Source organism: Acomys minous, assembly GCF_964271855.1.
Source record: "Acomys minous genome assembly, chromosome: 9".
Taxonomy (NCBI): domain Eukaryota; kingdom Metazoa; phylum Chordata; class Mammalia; order Rodentia; family Muridae; genus Acomys; species Acomys minous.
In genome coordinates this window covers 85,557,288-85,579,953 of record NC_140490.1, presented here as the reverse complement: position 1 = coordinate 85,579,953, position 22,666 = coordinate 85,557,288, and the positions used below count along the sequence as shown (strand labels likewise).

The 22,666-nt window shown below is 38.2% G+C and overlaps 1 protein-coding gene across 1 annotated transcript; it reads left to right on the top strand.

Annotated features, from left to right (window-relative positions):
- Positions 1 to 2,215: 2,215 nt before the first annotated feature.
- LOC311605027 (vomeronasal type-2 receptor 116-like) lies at positions 2,216 to 22,007 on the top strand (the record flags this gene model as incomplete). Its single annotated transcript, XM_084795328.1, has 6 exons — positions 2,216 to 2,421; positions 10,189 to 10,468; positions 10,852 to 11,658; positions 13,018 to 13,242; positions 16,174 to 16,297; positions 21,103 to 22,007. 6 exons carry the CDS (start codon positions 2,216 to 2,218, stop codon positions 22,005 to 22,007), a joined length of 2,547 nt encoding a protein of 848 aa, XP_084651454.1.
- Between the last annotated feature and the right edge of the window lie 659 nt (positions 22,008 to 22,666).

The window sequence follows — 22,666 nt, the reverse complement described above, 5'->3', positions numbered from 1 at the left end:
AGATGATACAGGTGATGAGATAACAATTGAGTTGTAATCTGAATAAATTACTTAAGTAATAAAAAAGAGACTTTTTTCTCCTTTATTAATTTATTCTTGTTACATCTCAATGGTTATCCCATCCCTTTTATCCTCCCATTCTTCCCTCCCTCCCATATTCCCCTATTCCTCTCCCCTATGACTGTTCCTGAGGGGGATTACCTCCCCATGTATATGTTCATAGGGTATCAAGTCTCTTCTTGGTAACCTGCTGTCCTTCCTCTGAGTGCCACCAGGTCTCCCCCTCCAGGGGACATGGTCAAAGGTGAGGCATCAGAGTATGTGAGAAAGTAATATCCCACTCTCCACTCTACTGTGGAGAGTGTTCTGTCCATTGTCTAGATCTGGGTAGGGGTTTAAGGTTTACCGCCTGTATTGTCCTTGGCTGGTGCCTTAGTTTGAGCGGGACCCCTGGGCCCAAATCTGCCTATCATAATGTTCTACTTGTAGGCTTCTAGGACCCTCTGGATCCTTCTACTTTGCCATTCTCCCATGATCCTCTCATCTAGAGTCCCACTAGATTGTCCTCCCCTCTGTCTCAGTTTCCTGGTAAGTGAAGGCTTTCGTGGGACATGCCCCTTGGGCTAATATGCAGATATAAGTGAGTATATACCATTTGAGTCTTTCTGCTTCTGGGTTAACTCACTCATTATGATCATTTCTAGCTCAATCCATTTATCCACAAATGTTGGGAATTCCTTGTTTTTAATAGCTGAATAGTATTCCATAGTGTATATGTACCACAGTTTCTTTATCCATTCTTCTATTGAGGGACACTTAGGCTGTTTATATGTTTTCTAAATTCTAACAAGTGTTCTTTCTTTTTAAATTTTTAAATATTAGTTCATGATAATTCAAGTTGCATCAAAAATTTTATCTCCTTACTTGTATCTTCCTGTTTTCACTCTCCCACCCTATTCACCTCCTCAAGCACTCTGATAGAAGGAGACTTTTCCCTCACAATATGACCACACCTCATCAACTCTTATCTGGATAGCCTGCTTCACCTTACTCTGTGCACTGCCAGCCTTCCCCACCAAGGGGAAGTGATCAAACCGAGGGCACTAGAGTCTGTAAACAAAGGCAAAGGAAATTAGATATGATACCTATCTTATTCAGCAGTAGGAAAAAGTATGGAGGAAACTACTGTTCTGGATAAAGTAATGTTTCACTACCAGACACTAAACATGGGGAATGAATAAGAGAGATCATGTTTTAGAACTCAGTTTGCCCGTGAAGGTCTGTATTTGTATGGATATTGGACTTGGCCGGTGTTAAGTCACTATATTTCATAAATATTCTGGCATTGGCAAGATAATAAGTCTTCCAGTGGAAAGTGAACAGAGGTAGTTTTGTGATATTTTGCACATGTGACTAGAATACATTAGCATATAAGCATCACATTGAAGGAGATATGATTCAGGCTCAATGCGATACTGAAGGGTACCATTCCCTATCATGGAAACAGGATATGTTGTCCCATAATTCAATAATACTTCTCAATAGCATGGCCCCTTTATTTATTTATTTATTTATTTTTATACTTTTTTTAATCAGGAAAGAGAGAAAGATGAATGCTAGGGCTCGGCTTACTTTGTCCCCATTTAGGCTGAGTCCTCCAACCTCTGTCAACCTAATCTAGAAAAGTCTCTCATAGATGTGCCCAGAGGACTGACCTCCTAGGCTATTCTGGATCCTGTCAGGTTGACATCTTGGTCATCACAGGTGAGCATGGGCCCTTTATGACCTCACCTCTCATCTTATGAAAGTTCATATGAAATCTACTGAAATGATTGTCAATTTTGGTCATGCATGTGGCTGTTGAGAAAGCCTGGGAACCAAAGCTGCCCAAGAGATAATTGTCCCAGGGGCAATTATGCTATGAGTGTGAATGAAATCACATCACCTGGGGTTGGAGAACACGCTCTTCATAACATGTTTTCTGATCTATAGAGATGAAAATATTTTAGATCTCAGATCCAGATCCTGAGGCCAAGATTTTCCAGCTGTATCCAGGGAGCATGGCACAGAATGGGCGGAAGGAAACAAGGGGATATAAATATGCCCCCTGCAGTCTGTGACAGTAATAACAGAGATACATAGAGCTATGTGTGTGTGATGTTTGTCTGCATGAGAAGCTGTGTTCACCTCTGCTAAGTCTTAGATTTTGGAAGACATGAGGAAGCTGCATGCTTTCATTATTTCCTTCTTGCTTCTGAAATTCTCTCTCATCTTGTGCAGTTTGACAGAACCCACCTGCTTTTGGAGAATAAAACACAGTGAAGATGATGATGGAGATTTACGGACGGACTGTAATTTTATTTTTTATATATCTGATGCACCTATGGAGGAAGATATTTATAACATTCTCATTGATTTTAAGTAAGTCATTAAAACCATTAACTTCTTCATTCCTTCATGAATGTCATGGATTAAAAATCTTTGCTTGTGTAGTGAAACTATGAGGTTTTCTGTCCTGTACTTCCCTTAGTAACATTAGGAGAACTACAGAAACATTTCTTCTTTATTCATCATTATTTTTAATATTTTCAAGTGCATTTCATTGTAGTGTGGATTTCTTATATTATACTCCAGTTCCCTAAGCTGTAAGATAAGAGATTCAGGTTTCACTTTTCTGCCTCATGGATCACCTTATGTTGAAAGTTGTTATTGCACAAGGTCTCATGATCTGACATGGAAACACAATCCACACCACAGGTATGAGTTCAATGAGAAGAGGCTGCACCACTGTGTCCCTTCCAGTGTCAAGTGCCAAGAATTCTTCCATCATCATGTATTCCTGAGGGTCTTTAAAAAGAGGGTTACTTAATTTTGGTCTTTAATAATAGGGTCAGTTTTCATACATAGAAAAGTATGTTTCCGATATAAATGATCACATGTGGAATATTACATATGTATTGTGACTACACATATGCATTGATTTAAAATCTATACCAGTTTCTAATGTCATTATGGAACTGACAATAATTATGGGAAAAAAATCAGCTTGTAAGATTCGATATCTCCACAGCTTTACTTTGTTTCCCTTGTGCATATGCTCAGTTACAGATCTGTGGCATGATTGATATGAGAGACATGATAATTGCTCAGATTAATTAGTGAAAACATATAACATTAAAGACATTTTAGGAGAAGTAAAATACTACTCATTGAAAAGGAGACATTCAGTTTGTTTATGAAGTTCTTATATGCCAAGTGTCAGAACTTAATAGTGGTGACTGCAGAGCATAGAGAGGAGGGAAAAAGTATTTAAATTCATCAACTTTGCACATAGAATGTGCCTGGGCTTTATTTATATATGTACTGACCTTTTCTATGGTTTCTTTAGTCTCTGATTCTCATGCAATATGTCCTTTCAATTGCATCTCATGTGGATTTTGTAGAACATATTTTACAACTGTTAGCCATAATGCACTGTACCCACTTTAATTCTGATGGTCGCTTCATATTATTATTTTTCAGCTTAGGCCTTCAGGATTTGCATTTCTGTTGTCTCATCTTTCATACTCCCCCTTATATGGAGAATAATGAAAAATTTCCTTAGTGACACTTCAAAAAATACCAACATGGCCTATACCTTATTGCATTATTTATTTAAGCCAACATTTACAAATCATACAGAATTTAGGGGATTGCACATATTCAATACATATAATGAAAATATGCTTAACATTTATATCTTTAACATTTGAATGAACACTTAATTATCATATGTACTTATCATTAGCAGTGTAAACTTCAAGACATATATACGTTATTTGCTGATCAAGGCAGCTGACTGACATTTCCATATGTTTTCCATTACTTTATATTTATTTACTGGAGAGGAATGTGTTTATTTCAGCTTACACTTCCACATTATAGTCCATCATTAGTGGGCAGTCAGAGATGAGACTGATGTTGCAGCCATGGCAGATTGTTGTCTGTCTTCTCCCCATGGGTTGCTCAGCTAGCTTTCCTGTACTAACCAACAAGCACCTGCCAAGAGGTGACACTTCGGTTTGAGCTGGGCTCTGATATCAATCATCAATCAAGAAAATGTCCTCTAGATTCGCCTATAGGACTATTTCATGAGGATATTTTCTTGATTAAGATTCCTTCTTCCAGACTTGATACCCTATGGGCATATATACAGGGGCAGGAAGTCCCCCTCAGTCACAGTCATAGGGGAGGGTAGTAAGGGGAAAAATGGGAGGGAAGGAGGAATGGGAGGATACAAGGGAGGGGATAACCATTGAGATGTAATATGAATAAATCAATAAAATTAAAAATATTTCTTCTTCCCTAACTTACCTCACATTAACACAAAATTAGCCAGCACAACCATGTTTCTCAGGATGGCCACAGTCTACTGGGCCCAAGACATCTTGCTTCAGCCTTTCTAAGAAGTTGGAACTGCAAGCATGTACTCATTTTTCATGGTTCCTCTTGCCTTTTTATCCACTATCTTATCAGTTTCCAGAGACTATCAGAAATCCCAAAGGTACTATAAATATTTTTGTGTGAAATTTTATCAGACTTCCTCACAAGTGCAGCCTCAAGTTGAATTTGTTTGAACATTCCAGTAGTAATCATGGAGATAGATAGAATTACGCATTATCACTTTAATGGTCAATTTAATTTTCCTGTGTCTAAAGGGTAAAAGTCAGATATAAAGATTTCTGAAAGTAGCTACTTTTTAATCTATAATATATAAAAAATATATTTATATAAAATATATAAAAATATATACAAACAAAAATAAATATTATTGTAACCATTAGCCTAATTCAGCATAGTTTTGCTGAAAGGTACTATATATAGAAAACATGTGATGGCTTAGTTCCAGCAGACTTAAGGGAGTAAAAAGACAAGACAGATTTGAAAGTCCCCAGCACACAGATATATGAGCATGGGCCATGTACTATGTTGGTTAATGCAGAACAGAGCTGTGATAATCTCGGTAGTACAGCCTGATTGTGCAGTAAGGAAGAACATTTAGGTTCGTTTGAGTATATTCTACATGTATAATGATGGAATTGCCTAAAGATGCATTTCTCAGAACCTATTCTCTCCATGAAGTACTTGAGGGTTTACTAGAAAGAGAATTACTCATTAGAAAGGGGTGTAAATACCTTGGAGATTGATCATAGTGCTTCTACTGCTATTGTGTGTTAGGACATAAGTAGAAACCAAAAGAACAAGAGTAAAATGTGGAGTCTCATCCTACAGAAATTAATAGAATTTTAGTAGGGTTTCCCCACAGTTTTTATTTTGTTTTATTTTTGTTTTTTGCTTGTTTCTTTGGTTTTCCACAGAACTTTCTGCAGCTTTTTTGTTTATTAGTCTTTTAAAAATTATTCTGTCATACAATACATTCTGACTACAGCTTCCACTCCCTCTTCAGTTCCTTCTAGTTCTTGTCCACCTCTCATTTCCCCAGAGATCCACTGCTCCTCTATTTCCTTTAGAAAAGAACAGACCTCCCAGTGATATCAACTGAACATGGCAAAAAAAGATGCCACAAACTAGGTACAAACCTTTACACCAAGGGTGGGCGAGGCACCTCAGGTATAAGAAAAAGGGTGTGAAGAGGATACAGAGACACTTCTATTCCTACTTGTAGGAATCCTACAAACATTCCAAGTTAACAACAGAATGTTGCAGAGGACCTAACCCAGACCAATGTTTATTTTTGCCTAGGGCTTCCAGATGTGCTTGTATGAGATGTTTCTAATCTCTTCTTGAAGGCTCTTAGTGCTATGTTTTCTGACCCAGTCATCATTGGGTAGAGATTTTTTTCAGTTTCCAAGTGTGTCATACCATGGTGGTATGATAGGCTTCAAGGTATTATTTTAATCTTCTTGCATCTGTTGAGGCTTGCTTTGTGACCCACTAGAAGGTCAGTTTTGGAGAAGATTCCACGAAGTGCTAGGTGTTTGGTTGAAAAGTTGTGTAGATATCTGTTAGGTATCATTTTATTGATGACTTCAGTTAGTGTCATTATTTCTCATTTCAAGTTCTGTTTCCTTGACATATCCTTTGATGAGAGGAGGTTGTTGAAGTCTCCCATTATTAATGTGTGGGAATCAATATGTGGTCTAAGCTTTATTCAAGTTTCTTATACAAACAAGAGTGCCCTTGTTAGGGGCATAGACTTTCAGAATTGTGATGTCATCATGATTGAGTTTTCCTTTGATGAGTATGAAGGGTCCTTCCTTATCTCTTTTATTTAATTTTGGTTCAAAGTCAATTTTATTAGATATTAGAATGGGTACTCCAGCTTGCTTCTTGTGTTTGTTTGCTTGGAAGTCTTTCTTCTAGTCCTTTACTGTCAGGTAATGTCTATCTTTATGGATGAGACATATTTCTTGTATGCAACAGAATGTTGGGTCCTGTTTACGCCTCTGCTCTGTTAGTCTGTGTCTCTTTATTGAAGATTTGACACCACTGATGTTGAATTGTTTATCTTAGAACGTGATTCGTTGGTGTTTTGTTCAGGAAACTATCTCCTGTGCCAATGAGTTCAAAGCTGGTTCCAACTTTCTTACTAGTAGATTTAGTGTTCCTGGTTTTGTGTTGAGGTCTTCGATCCCTTTGCACTTGATTTTTGTATAGAGTGACAAATAGAGATCTATTTGCATATATATATATATTCCAATTAGGCTGGCAGAATTTGCTGAAAATACTTTCCTTTTTTCTCTGTATGGTTTTGGCTTTTTTGTAAAAAAAAAAAATCAAGTGCCCACGGGTGTGTGGGCTTATTTTAGGGACTTTGATTCAATTCCACTGATGAAGCAGTCTGTTTCTATGTCAATACAATGCAGTTTTTATTATTATAGCTGTATAGTTTAGCTTGAAGTCATGGATGGATATACCTCCAAACTATCTTTTACTGGATATCGTTTAAGATTATTTGGGCATTTTCCCCATATGATGTTGAGAATTTTTTTACATTAATATTCATGAGTGAAATTGGTTTCAGACTTTCTTTGTTGAGTCTTTGTGTGGTTTATACATCAGATCAGGGTGACTGTAGCTTTATAGAATGAGTGGGAAGAGTTTCTTCTGTTTCTATTTTGTTGAATTGCTTGAGGAGTATTGATATTGGATATTCTTTGAATATCTGGTAGAATTTTTATTTAAAACCATCTGGCCCTGGGGATTTAGTGGTTTAGAGACTTTTGATGTCTACTTCTATATCCTTTAGGGATTATTGGACTGTTTCAACTGTTTTCCTGACTTTGTTTTAACTTTGGTAAGTGAAATCTATGAAGAAAATTGTGCATTTCCTTTAGATTTTCCAGTTCTGTGGGATACAAACTTTTGATGTAAGACCTAATGATTCTTGGGATATCATCAGTGTCTGTTGTTATGTCCCCTTTTCATTTATAATTTTGTTAATTTGGATACTGTCTCTCTGCCTTTTAGTTAGATTGGCCAAGGGTTTGTCTCTCTTGTTGATGTTTCAAAAACCCTGTTCTTGGTTTCATTGATTTTTTGTAATGTTCTCTTTGTTTCTAATATATTCATTTCAGCCATGAGTTTGTTTACTTTCTGTTCTCTACTCCAATTGGCTGTGTTTGCCTGTTTTTGTTCTAGAGCTTTCAGGTGTGCATTTAATTTGCCAGTATGAGAACTCTCCAGTTTCTTTTTTAATGTTTTTAATTTATTTATTCAGATTACAACTCAATTATTATCCCTCACATGTATCCTCCTGTTCCGTCCTCCTTCCTTCTCTCTTCCTATTGCCCTCCCATAGGTCTGTGACAGAACAGGCATACTTACCTACCATATGGTCAGATCCTATTAAATCTCATCTTGGTAGTCTGCTTATCTGTTCTTGGAGTGCCACCAGGCCTCCTTACCAATGGGAAGTGGTCAAATATGTGGCATCAGAGTTCATGTCAGAGTCAGTCCTGCTCCCCACACAATTGTGGATAATGTTCTATCCATTGGCTAGATCTGAGTAGGACTTCAATGTCCACTGCAAGTATTGTCCTTGGTTGGTGCAATATTTGAGCAGATCCCCCTGGGTCCATATCCACCCACCATGTTGTGCTTCTTGTAGGTTTCTAGAACCCTCTGGATCCTTCTATTTCCCTATTCCCCCATACTACTCCTACCTAGAGTCCCAGTAGGAAGTCCTCACATCTATCCCAATCTCCTGGTAAGTGAAGACTTTCATGGGATATCCCTCTTGGGCTAGTATCCAATTATAAGTGAGTATATACCATGTGGGTCTTTCTGGGTCTCCGTTAACTTACTCAGGATGATCATTTCTAGTTCCATCCCTTTGTCCACAAATATCAGGATTTCCTTCTTATTAATCACTAAGAATTATTCCATAGTGTAAATGTACCACAGTTTCTTTATCCATTCTTTGACTGATTGACATCTAGGTTGTTTCCAGGTTCTGCCTATTATGAATATGGCTGATATGAACATTGTTGAGCATATGTCCTGGTTTTGTGATGGAGTATCTTCTTGGTATATTCCAAGGAGTGGAATATGTGGGTCTTGAGGTAGCCTTATTCCCAATTTTCTGAGAAAGCACCAGATTGATTTCCAAAATGGTACAATTTTGTATTCCCTCCAGCAAAAAAAGGAGTGTTCCCTTTTCCTCATAGCCTCAACAGAATGTGCTGTCATTTGAGCTTTTGAAATTAGCCATTCTGATGAGTGTAAGATGGAATCACAGAGTCATTTTGATTTGCATTTCTCTGATGACTATGGACGTTAAGCATTTCTTTAAGTGTTTCTTAGCCATTCGATATTCCTCTGTTGAGAATTCTCTGTTTAATTCTGAACCCCATTTCTTAAATGGGTTATTTGTTTTCATGAGTTTTTTCTTTTTGTGCTGTTCTCTAGCCATTTGGTTGTCTCTGTTGTGAGTGGGACTGGAGGATACTCCAATGGGCTCACTCTATGTGTTTGTCCCACATGGGTTAGGCAGGTTGGGGGTTTGTAGAGAGAACTCTAAGCTGACAGCTATTTGCTAGAGCTCCCCTGAGGTCTTCTCAGGATGGTGGGCAATGAATGTTGGAGCCTGCATGCAGTGCAGCTCTACAGAGTTCCCTGTCTGTGTCTCAGTTGGCTCAGGCAGGAGAGGAGCAGGTTGAGAGAGCTTCAATCTGATATCCACTGAGGTGCCCCTCAGGCCTCCTTGGGATAATGGATACTGTGTGTTGTGTCTGAAGCCCAACTCACCTCTGTTGGTTTACTTTGTGTGATCCAGATGGGCCAGGCTGGTAAGTATTGGTTAGGCAGAGAGCAGTCCAAGTGCAAAGATGCTTGGGTGATTCACAGGACTATTGAACTGGCAGCTAATGTGGGTTGTGGCCAGTGCCCACCTCACCTTTTCTTGTTAGATTTCTGTTTCCCCAGTGGGCCATACCTATAAGCAGTATGTGGGTGGAGACAGACCCAAGCTGAGAGCTTCTCACCTGTCCCATGGGTCTTATACAGATAACAGATAATGTGGGTTGTGGCTTGTGTTGGACTGGGCTCTTCAAACTCTATTTTGCTGCATAGACCCTCTCTTTTCTAGGAGGCCATTGTCCCCTCAAGTATTTGGAGGAGTGCAGGGTTCATAAAGCTTTTGACCCCCAAACCAGGGGAACATCAGCCATGATGGGGAATGGGGGGTCCTGGTTCTGATCTTCCCCACCTCTTTCCCTGTAGTCAGTTTGGCAGCCTCTGTTCCTCTGCTCCCAAGACATGGTCCACAATGGGTAACTCTATCTTGGGTAATCCCTTTTTATATATTTTTAATAATTATGGGATAAAGTGCCATGACTTAGACATATTGTTGAAGTTATGTTTTTTATGCTTCTCTAAATTGAGAATTCTAAGACAAATATATAGCAGATAAAATGTCTAGGGCTTTGTTCTAGTTCATGGATGGTATTCAGGTATCAAAAAAAACCTCTTTTGTATTTTTGTCCAGATAGTCTCATAGGAGAATGTTCTATTCTAATAAGTCTTAAAGTGCTTTAGTCTTTAAAGACTTCTTCTATTCTCTTACATTAAGTAAGATACATTGTTCTTTTTGAAATTTAGAGTGAGTATATTAAATGATTGACTTCAATTGATTTGAATTTTTCATTTTTGCAACATTCTCCATAATGATCTTGTGTTTCCTTTCAGAATACCAACATGGAAATATGAGTTTATTCTTGTACTGCTTTTTGCTACTGATGAGATCAACAAGAACTCTTACATTTTACCCAACAGGTCTTTGATTATTAACTTTCCTGTTGGCTTCTGTTTTGAACCATGGGAAATAACTGAGAAACAAATTTCATCAGAAAACAATACTCAAACATTTGCTAAGTATATCTGTGGATCGTCTCTTTGTGATATAGCACTTTTAGGACCATCATGGACTATATCTTTAAAACTGGCAATTTATACTAGAAGTCCACAGGTGAGACTGTGTGATGATTAAAAAGGAGAGGTAATGATTTATCTCTGCCAACTCTAAATTATAACAGAGAATGAATGGGCAGCATGGGTTTGTGTGTGCTGATCTGTATATTCTAAAGAATTAAAGCATCTGATATTGATATGTCACTAACATTTCCTTGTATTACAAAATATGAGGGAAATGGAGAAACACAAAAACATTGGCTGAAAATTCAGGTTTGTCAGTAACATTAAAGAATTCTATTGGAATAGTACAGGGCATTTAGAAAGTGATCTTAATGTCCTTTATAGGAATTCAGGGGGGTGAGTAACACAACATATCTAAGAAAGAACTTCCAACCAAGCATATTCCTCACATAGCTTCTTCTGTTTTTCATCCTTCAGATTTTCATTGGACCATTTCTTTCTATTCTGAATGACAATGTCCAGTTTCCCCACATATACCAGATAGCACACAAGGATACATGTTTGACCCAGGCCATGGTCTCTTTGATGCTTTATTTTTCCTGGTCCTGGATAGGCTTGGTCATCTCAGATGATGACCAGGGCATCCAGTTTCTCTCAGAGTTGAAAGAAGAGATGCAAATTAATGGAATCTGTTTATCTTTTGAGAATGTGATCCCAGATAATATGCAGTTTTATGTGACAAGGGGTGTAATATATGAGAAACAAATCATGACATCCACAGCAAAGGTTGTTATCATTTATGGTGAAATGAACTCTACCCTAGAAGCCAGCTTCAGAAGATGGGTATATTTAGGTGTACGGAGAATCTGGGTCACCACCTCACAATGGGATGTCATCACATCTAAGGAAGACTTCCGCCTTGACCCCTTCCATGGGACTATCACTTTTGGACATCACCATGGTGATATTTCTAAATTTAGAAATTTTATGGAATCAATGAGCACTTCCAAATACCCAGTAGACATTTCTGGGATGAGACAAAAGTGGAATCATTTTAACTGTTCAATTTCCTGTACCAACTATAGCACAATGAATCCTTGTTCATTCAACACTTCTTTGGAATGGTTATTGCAGCATAAATTTATGATGGCTCTGAGTGAAGTAGGTTACAACTTATACAATGCTGTTTATGCTGTGGCCCACACCTACCATGAATTCATTCTTCAACAAGTAGAATCTCAGCAAACAGCAGAACTCATAAGAATATTCTCTGACTGTCAGCAGGTAAATTATCTTACATTGAATATGGTTAAGTTATGATATTTAAAATAGCCCCACAAATGATCATATGAATTATTCTCTGAGTATAAGGTTTTCTGAACCTTAAAACTCCCTAATATAAAAATTTTAAATGGATGAATATACTACACAAGATTGTTGTTATTAAGTTATCTGTAATATTGGTATTTCCATCTAGCAATCAATTAAGACACAGATACTTGTTATATCTTAAAATAACCTGGGCCAGAGCAGACATTTATCCTCTAAACTATTTTCCATAGTCGAAATAGGTAGTGGGGTAGGTATGCCCCAATCCCATGCTACCTGCTTCTAATAATTTCTATCAAGCTACCTCCCATCCATGATTACAAATACAGGTTAATGTTCTTTATATGGGCTAAATCTCCATCCACACCAGCCATTTGTTTCTTTTCCATCTAACCCATGGGGACTTTATTCTCCTCTCTCCCAGGACCCCCTTGGGTCTCTTTCTCTCTTCTTCTTCCCAGCATTCCTGTCTCCCTTCTAAGCCCAGGAATCTTAGCCACATCTTTATCTCTTCTGCCCTGCCCAGGTAGGATGGCTTTTTATTAATCAAAATGTGGATCCCAGAGACAGCAAGTAGTAATTAGCATAAAAATACATTCGACCATTCCCAACACAAAATGAACATTAAATGGATGACAACATTTTTGTATGAAGATCAATCATTTTTTTTGAGAATGCATCTGAGCATTCACTAAATGAGTTCAATATGAGAAAAAACTAAAATTTCTCTCACAAAGTACACAAGTGGCAACCAGAATATTTATTTCTCAAGAGAACCATGTATTGACCAGAGTCATGAATAATTATTTTTATGAAACATCAATTAATTATGTAGACAAATAACGAATACACATTTTATTAAAATTATTTGTATTTTTTATATGTATACAATATTTACGTGATTTACTCACTACCTATCTTCCATTAAACAGATTCCAGGCCTCTTATTGTCTTAGTTATTTAGCTTCTACTTTGAAAAATTTTGCTCCACACACATAGAGAGAGAGAGACTTGACATCCAAACTACTTAGTTGGTGTATTGACATTTTTCACACAAGTGATGAATGTAAAGATCTCGTGCTTGATGTTACTCAATATTTGGTAAACATTTTCTGACATTTCCACCATAACACATAGAAATGAAGTATAATATAACTTAATTACCCATGAGATATCTTCTTGTCTTTCACTGGATAGGTAACCATCAACATAAATGTCTTTTCTGGGCTATATTGGAAATTGTTGAATATTCACAACGTCACTTGGCCTTCCTGGGTAGGTATATGTAACTACTTAATGATGCATCTCCTTTAGGTAGCTTCTTTTCTGAAGAACATTGTATTTACTAACCCTGTTGGAGAGCTAGTGAACATGAATTGGAGAAAAAGAGTGTGTGCAGATTATGACATTTTCAACATTTGGAATTTTCCACAAGGGTTTGGATTAAAAGTGAAAATAGGAGACTATTCCCCTTATTTCCCACAAAGCCAAAAATTGCATATATCCGAAGACGTAGAGTGGTCCATGGGAGGAACACTGGTATGTACAGATGACTTCAATTATGCATATTTTTATGTTATAAAAATTGTGGCATTGAAATGATGGCTTAGTTAAGAACAATTGCTCTTCTTGTAAAAGATGCAAGCTCAGTTCTTAGCATTCATGTTTGATGACTCACAATTTTTATAAATGCAGATAATAAATGCACATATTTGCCTCTGGCTTTCCTGAACACCTAATATGACATTCCATTTCACCCATATTGTAGACCAAAAGAGCAAACAAACCTACCCAAACGCCCTTAGAGGAAGCTGGACATCATTCTCTTAAAGTTTCTTCAGCTGATTTGGGGCAAATAATACCTAGAAGTGGTCCCCCCCCACCCAAATCAGTGAAAATGGTTAACCAATCCAGGGATTGCATTAGTGGTCCAGTTTCTAAATGTTGAGAGATTCCAGGCTTAATAGGAGTCCTGTAAGGGACAGGCTGAAATGCTGGATGAATTGGCATCGGAAGCTTTCTATCAAGCTATCCGATTCTCGTGGGGAAGAGCAACTGAGGTGCTGGGGCTGGAACAAGGGGCATGCAGGATGTCAGCGTGCAGCATGCTGAGAGACATGAATTCTGTCAGGTTTCATCCAGCTTCAGCGTATGGGTGTTTTGTTCTGAAAACATAATTTCTCACAAGCATTACACAGTTCTAACATTATAATTGTATGAGGTGTGTGGGATGTACAGATCTATTAAGGCTGATTCTTTGCTCATTGAATGAGCAGAAGTAAGACATCTGAAAATCTTCCTTTATGGTCTACTAAGAATGGCCGATAGTAATAATTCTCAGAGGATCTGTGACCAACATGAAGCCTTGTCTATGCATATATATTCGTATCTCAGCTGGTCTCACAGCTATTTCTATGTAGTGGGATTAGCAGTTTGAATTCTTTTGAATTCTTTATATCCAGATTGCAGCCCCCTTGCTTAATGCTTCCCAATCCTATCCGCTTACCATCCCTCCCCTAGTCTTTAGAGAGGGAATCTCTCCTCCCCTAAAGTCTGACCTCAGTTTATCCAGTGTCTCCTGTGCTACATATAACCTCTTCCTCTGTGGCTTGTCATGGCCACCCTACAGGGAATAAGTGAACAGCTTTAGGAGGCCCATGTCCATGTCAGAGGTGTTCCATACTATCCATATTGTGGGACCCATGAGGAGCCTGTGCTGTCTATGTACTACAGTTGTGATGAGTGTGTAGCTCCTCACCTTGTGTGGTTCTTGATTTATCTATCTCTGCAGCAGCCTTCTTCTCTGTTCAGATTTTTAAGTGTATACTTTATTTATTACAATTTATTCATTATACCTCCTATTTCTTATCTCCTCCCTCTCATCTTCCCATTGCCATCCTCCCTCCCTCTCCTGCTTATTCCCCTGCCCTAGACCTCTGGGAACAGCCTATCACCAGGGTAGTCTGCCTTCCCTTCCACTGTGTGCCCACTGCACAATCTTGCTAAGGGGCAAAGGCAAAGTAGTGGGCCCCCAAGTGCATAGTAGAGGTTTAGCAACAGCTCCCCCTTTTTTCCATGTGGAGAATTTGAAGTTTTTGACTACATTTGAAAAAGTGTTCTTGGTTCTTTGCACGTGTTTTCACTGCATGGATCATCAGTCTGTGGAGAGCCCCCTGTGCCTCCACGCACAGGCCTTGTTGGTCTCCCTGTGGAGCTCCTGCTCCAGCCCAGACCTTCCATTTCCCCACTCTTAGCTACATGCTGTGCACTCTGCCCAGTGTCTAGCTTCAATTTTCAGTAACTGTCCCTATCTCCCATTTGGTGGAGTTTCTCAGAGGACATCTATATTGGTACAAACACACACACACACACACACACACACACACACACACACACACACATGAATGAGTATATACCACGTGTGTCTTTTTGGGTCTGGCTTATCTAATTTAGGATGACCATTTCTAGCTCCATCCATTTGCTTTCAAGTTTCAAGATTTCCTTGTTTTTAAAGGCTGAGTAGTATTCCATTGTGTAGATGAACCACAGTTTCTTTATTCATACTTTGGTTGAAGGACATCTAGGTTGTTTCTAGATTCTGGCTATTACAACTAAAGCTGCTATGAACATAGTTGAGCAAGTGTCCTTGTCATAAGGTGGAGCATCTTTCGGATATATGTCCAGCAGTGGTGTAGCTGGATCTCAGGGTAGAACTATTCCCAATTTTCTGAGAAAGCACAATATTGATTTACAGAGTGGTTGTACAAGTTTGCACTCAGATCACCAGTGGAGGTGTGTTCCACTTTCTCCACAACATCACCAGCCTGTGCTGTCACTTCAGTTATTGATCTTCACCATTCGGATAGGTGTAAGATGGAATCTCAAAGTCATTTTGATTTGCATTTCCCTGATGAAAAGGGATATTGGGTATTTCTTTAGATGTTCCTCTGCATTATATATTCCTCTATTGAGCATTATCTACTTAGATATGTACCCCATTTTAAATTGGAATATTTGGCTTGGTGGTGTTTAATGTCTTGAGTTCTTTATATATTTTAAATATTAGCCCTTTTGTTGGATCCAGGGTTGGTAAAAATCTTTTCCCAATCTGTGGGCTGTCACTTTGTTCTGCTCACAGCGTCTTTGCCTTACATTAGCTTTTCAGTTTCATTATGTCCCATTTATTAGTTGTTGATCTTAGAGCCTGGTCTGTTGGCATTCCATTCAGGATGTTGTCTCCTGTGCCAATGAGACCTAGGCTCTTTCCCACTTTTTGGAAGAAAGAAATCTTAATTTCTGTACCAAGGCATTGAAACATGGAATGCTACATAATGCCCTAAATATTTTATGCCCCTCACTTTCAATATAAGTTTAGAAGACATGTTTAACTGCTTGAGTAAGATAATACAGGATAACAGGAGAATATATATAACCCACCTCTGTTACCAATTCTTATTTCATCTGCCTTAGGTTCCCACTTCTACATGCAGTGTGACATGCACTCCCGGATTCAGGAAATTACATCAGGAACAAACAGCAGAATGCTGCTTTGATTGTGTCCAGTGCCTAGAGAATGAAGTGTCTAATGAGACAGGTATGTAATTGTGTGCAGAAGAAATTGCTGAAATTGAATATCTTTTTTTATTCAAACTAAGACTTTGACAGGACATGAAAGGAAACTGAAGACATAAACTATGTGTATCATTGTACTAATATCAAGCATATTACGGACCATGAAATGAACATGCACTGCCTTCCTTAAACCACACATTTTGCTTATATTGTCATGGTTACATATCTTATATTTTCCATAACATGTTTAATAAAAAGTTTGTAACTAGTATTCTACCAGAAAATTTTATGATATGCATATGTCTAATCTTGTTTGATTTTTCTATAAATTAAATTTCCATGACCAGTCCATAATCTTCTTCTCCTAGCACCCAGCTCATAGTCTTGTTGTTTAATAAAATGTGTTTAAGATCTTAGGTGCTATCTCAGAAAACTGGGAATAGGGCTTCCTCAAGACCCAGCTATTCCACTCCTTGGAATATACCCAGAAGATGCTCCAGCGCACAACAAGAAAATTTGCTCAACCATGTTCATAGCAGCCTTATTCATAATAGCCAGAACATGGAAACAGCCTAAGTGTCCATCAGTAGAAGAATGGGTAAAGAAACTATGGTACATATACACTATGGAATACTACTCAGCTATTAAAAACAAGGAATTCACAAAATTTGTGGATAAATGGATTGAGCTAGAAATGATCATAATGAGTGAGTTAACCCAGAAGCAGAAAGACTCAAATGGTATATACTCACTTATATCTGCATATTAGCCCAAGGGGCATGTCCCATGAAAGCCTTCACTTACCAGGAAACTGAGACAGAGGGGAGGACATTCTAGTGGGACTCTAGATGAGAGAAGCATGGGAGAATGGCAAAGTAGAAGGATCCAGAGGGTCCTAGAAGCCTACAAGTAGAACATTATAATAGGCAGATTTGGGCCCAGGGGTCCCGCTCAAACTAAGGCACCAGCCAAGGACAATACAGGCGGTAAACTTTAAACCCCTACCCAGATCTAGCCAATGGACAGAACATTCTCCACAGTAGAGTGGAGAGTGGGATATGACTTTCTCACATACTCTGGTGCCTCACCTTTGACCCTGTCCCCTGGAGAGGGAGACCTGGTGGCACTCAGAGGAAGGACAGCAGGTTACCAAGAAGAGACTTGATACCCTATGAACATATACAGGGGGAGGTAATCCCCCTCAGGAACAGTCATAGGGGAGGGGAATAAGGGGAAAATGGGAGGGAGGGAAGAATGGGAGGATACAAGGGATGGGATAACCATTGAGATATAACAAGAATAAATTAATAAAGGAAAAAAATAAAATGAAAAAAAAAACCCTAAAGAAAAAAGATCTTAGGGAACAGCTCATAGAAAGAAGCAGTTACTGTGATGTTAGTTATGTCAGGAGTGCAAATTCCCAGATGCATGCAAAGATGTGGTAAATTTCTTCAGTAATAATCACATGCTACTGAGAAATGAAGGAAAGATCCAAAATATGCATAATGTGGCATGATATTTAGCTTGGCATATATAGTTGGGAATGAAAAGAGACTTCACCACAAAGAGTAGTCAGTGAAAAAAAATAGCTGGTGATTGTTTTCTGAACAGCAAAAACATGCAAAGGTGCTTGTGTTCTCTCACTGACATACGGAAATTACACACACAGCTATGGATAATCTTTTATGCATGCCTCATACACACATGAATTTACCTAATATAAATATATTTTAATTGAAACATAATTACTTCCACTTCATTTTCCTCCTTGAGCACCTTCCAATACCATCACTTGAAGCAATACTACATATTCCCTCTATTCTCAAGTAGATAGCAAATGGACTAGAGAGGTAGACTAAAGCCATATAATATATATATATAAAAACTTTTAAATAAAATATTTAAGAGCAATTTATATTTTTATGCTCTGATATACAAAATTCATGAGTACTTATGATTTTTGCTTCTAATATATGAGCAGTGATTAAAACAAAAGTATGTATTAATATAGAGAATTCCATATACCAGACATCATAGGAATAGATATCAATTTGAAGAGAAAATGTCTTTTTTCCCAAATACTTATGTTAATTGTTGAGGTGATGAACTTAAACTGAAGTGGATTTTGTTACAGGAGATGTAAGGCTTCTTAATTGGAAATATTGCTTTATGCAAACAGTATGTGCCTAAGGGAATTGTATATCCTTTTGCTATATGGAGATACAGGGCCAAGAGTATGAAGCAATGCACACAACGCATTGTATTGGTTGGCTTTTTAAGCTACCAATGATGTCTTATTAAGTTACTTATTGCTGTGAAGTGGCACAATGAACATAATAATTCCTTAAAAAGAAAGCATCTAATTAGGGCTTGCTTACACTTTCAGAGGTTTATTCTATTACTGTGATGGCGGGGAACATGGCAGCACACAGGCAGATATGGTTCTGGAGAATGTTCTATAGCCAGATACTTAGGCAGCAGGAACAGAGGGAGAGAGAGAGAGAGAGAGAGAGAGAGAGAGAGAGAGAGAGAGAGAGAGAGAGAGAGAGAGAGAGAGAGAGAGAGAGAGGCACTGGGCCTGCTTGAGATCTTAACATCAAAAAGCCCCACTCTCAGTGACACACTATCTGAAACAAGGCTGCATCTACTACCACAAGGCAACATCTAGTAATCCTTTCCAATACTGCTACTCACTATTGATCAAGCAGAGAAATCTTTAGCCTTTGGTAGCTATACTTATTCCAATCACCATGTACCACTTTTTTGGTCCCATAGGCCTGAAGCCACATCTTAATGCAAAAACGGTTAGTCCAACTTCGAAGCTCCTCATGATCTATCACAGTCTCAACACTTTTTATATTTCCAAAGTTCACAGTCTTTTCTGAGACTCATGGCAATCTCTTAACTGTAACCCTTTGTAAAGCAAAATAATAAAGCATATCATTACTTCCATACTGCCGAGATACTATGACAATGAACACATTACTACCATTTCAAAAGGAATGAGCCAAAGCAAAGAGAGGACACATTGTGGAATCCAAAGACAGATCCAAACTCAGCAGACAGAACTCCAAATTCTGCACCTCCATGTGGGATGTCAAGGCACTCTTCACACTCCCAACTTCTCCCAGTTTTGTGGGCTGAAACAAACTTCTGTCTTGGGCTAGTTTAAACCTCTGTCTTCAGCTTTCCTTGGCAGGTATCTCATAACTGTGACGTCTCCAAAAATTCTGAGATCTCTAATAAAACCCAGTCTGCACATCCATAGTTGTACTCAATAGCCTTTCCTGGCTTCCACACATTGAAATATTTGACAAATACCTGGCTAAGTCTATTTCCTTAGTTATGGTGGGAGATTTCATAATCCCTTAATTCTATCTTTTACTGTAAAATCAGAACCATGTGGCCAAAGCTTCCAGGGCTTTCTGATTATTGGACCTAAAACTTGGCCTCTTGTTTAAATACATTTTAAATAGCTTTATATTTTGGATGATAACTTCCATGGCTTAAGTTTGTCTTCCCCTTCCTTTCAAAAATTGGAAGCTTAGCTCAGTGGGTCTTGCTCTGAGCTTGCCACTCTATTGATTGCACTTAGCATCAGGATTTTCTTTAAACTTTTCATTGCCTTGAGCTCTGAACTTAGCTCCCTTACACTTCTTGCTGCTATTTTTCTCCTAAAATTACATGTTTTGAATTTTTCTTTGCTGTCCTAGCTCCTTTTCCTTATTGTTCTATATAACTAATAACCATATGAGATAGTCAAAACTAGGCTATTTTAATATTTCCTCTGGCAAAAAATTTCATCAAAAATTATTCAGTTTAGCCTCCGGCAGACTTTTTATTTAGAAAAAAGATAAAAAACAAAGTATTAAAAGTCTCTAGGCCATTTACTAATATTTTCCCCTCTCAAACTTTTTGAGTTTGTCCTACATAGTTAGAATATATCTAAGTATGATCCTCTGTGCCTTTCTTAGTATTGCCTATTAATGCTCACTTAAAGCATTCAACTGCTTTCCTAGTGCAAAGTTCCAAATTTCACATTTTGCCAACTAGCAGCATGTTCAGGCTGATCATAACAATATATTGACTATGACAGCAGTTATGATAGAAATCATGTAATTGGGGCTTGAATACATTTTCAGACATTGTCCCTTATCATAGTGTCAGGAAGTATTGCAGCATGAAGCCATGGATGGTTCCAGAAAAGTGATGGAGTTTTCTACATACAGATCCTAACAAAAAAGGAAGTGAGGGACAAGGTGGAAGGCTGGAGTTTTAGAAAACTGTGAGCCCACCATCAGTCACAATTTCTCTAGCAGTGGCACACATACTCCAACTGGGTCAAAGCAACTCCAACAAGAACATATAACCTTATAATTTCAAATATGCTATTCCCTATTCAAACATTCAAATCCCTGATTATATTGGGCTATTTTCACTCAAATCACCACAAACAGAGTCCACAGATCTGTACATAATAAATGTAAGTTTTGAGTAATTAACTAATATTAGATATTTTATATTACTATGCGTAAGACACTGACAAAGTATTTTTCTTATTTTTAGAACCTTTCATGAATGTGAAAGTTACCCATTAAAATAAGTAACTTTTCTTCTCCCTTTAACATGAAGGTGGTATGCTCCAACACCAGGGATGCATTGCTCTAGAGCATCCGGATTTCACTGCTTCATACCTCAAAAAAAGATAAAAGCTGTTGTTTAACAACATTTTGTTTACTGTGATATGCTCTGATTAATATAGATACTAAATTATTATGTATATGATGATGACATTTTATTATGGTTTGTTGTTAATGTTCTCTGCAGATATGGAGCAGTGCGTGAGCTGTCCAGATGACCAGTATGCCAACACAGAGCACACACACTTCCTGCAAAGACGTGTATCCTTTCTGGCTTTTGAGGACCCACTGGGGATGGCTCTGGCCTGCATGTCCGTGTGTTTCTCTATCCTCACATCCCTTGTACTTGGTACTTTTGTGAAATATCATGACATGCCCATTGTGAAAGCCAATAACTTCATTCTAAGCTACATCCTATTGATCTCTCTCACATCCTGTTTCCTCTGCTCCTTGCTCTTCATTGGGCATCCCAACATAGGCACCTGTATCCTACAGCAAACCACTTTTGGAGTCTTTTTCACAGTGGCCTTGTCCACTGTGTTGGCCAAGACAATTACTGTGATCCTGGCCTTCAAGCTGACTACTCCAGGAAGAAGAACGAGATGGATGCTGGTATCAGGGGCACCTAACTTTGTCATTCCCATCTGTACCTCTGTCCAACTTGTTCTCTGTGGAATCTGGATGGTGACATCACCACCCTTCATTGACACAGATACACACTCTGAACATGGGCTGATCATCATTGTGTGCAACAAAGGCTCAGCCATTGCATTCCACCTTGTCCTGGGATACTTGGGCTTCTTGGCTCTGAGTAGCTTCACTGTGGCTTTCTTGGCCAGAAATCTGCCTGACAGGTTCAATGAAGCCAAATTCCTGACCTTCAGCATGCTGGTGTTCTGCAGTGTCTGGGTCACCTTTCTTCCTGTCTACCATAGCACTAAGGGGAAGGTCATGGTGGCTGTGGAGGTCTTCTCCATCTTGGCTTCCAGTGCAGGGCTGTTAGGGTGCATCTTTTTCCCCAAGTGTTATGTTATTTTGATAAGACTAGATTACTATTCTTGTCAAAAGTATAAGGATAAATCACATACTTGAATCTTTGATAGTTTTTTTGCATTTTAGATTATACTTACAATATTTTTGTTCCTTTCCCCTGAGGAAGAGCACCTTTTCCATTTCCAGATTTAACCAGTTACCTGCAGTTTGTTATATAGGCTTGAGACCTTCAAAGTTTCTCTCATCTTGTTTACCAAGTTTGTTGGTGGCTTCTTTGATTAGGTCACAGTTTTGGCAGTCTTGTGGGTAAGAAGTTTTGATATACTTTGTGCTATTCCTAGAACAAATATTATCACAGCAAGGTCTCTTGCTCTTCATGCTCAGGATTATTCTTCCTTCTATATTTTTTGTAAATTAGGTATGGCAGGGATTTTTTTGATGTTCTTTTTTTAAAAATTAATTTATTCTTGTTACAACTCAGTAATTATTCCATACCGTGTATCCTCCCATTCTTCCCTCCCTCCCATTTCCCCTTACTCCCCTCCCCTATGACTGTTCCTGAGGGGGACTTCCTCTACCTTTATATGCTCATAGGGATTTTTTTAATCAGTCGTTAATTTTGAAGAAAATTTGTGTCACTCAAACAGTTGGAGAGCAAGAAATGAATATTACATAAATACAGTAACTGCATATAAAGTGTGAGAAAGATGGAACATGTGAAAGAAATTGATACATTTCTAGATGCATATTTAGAATAA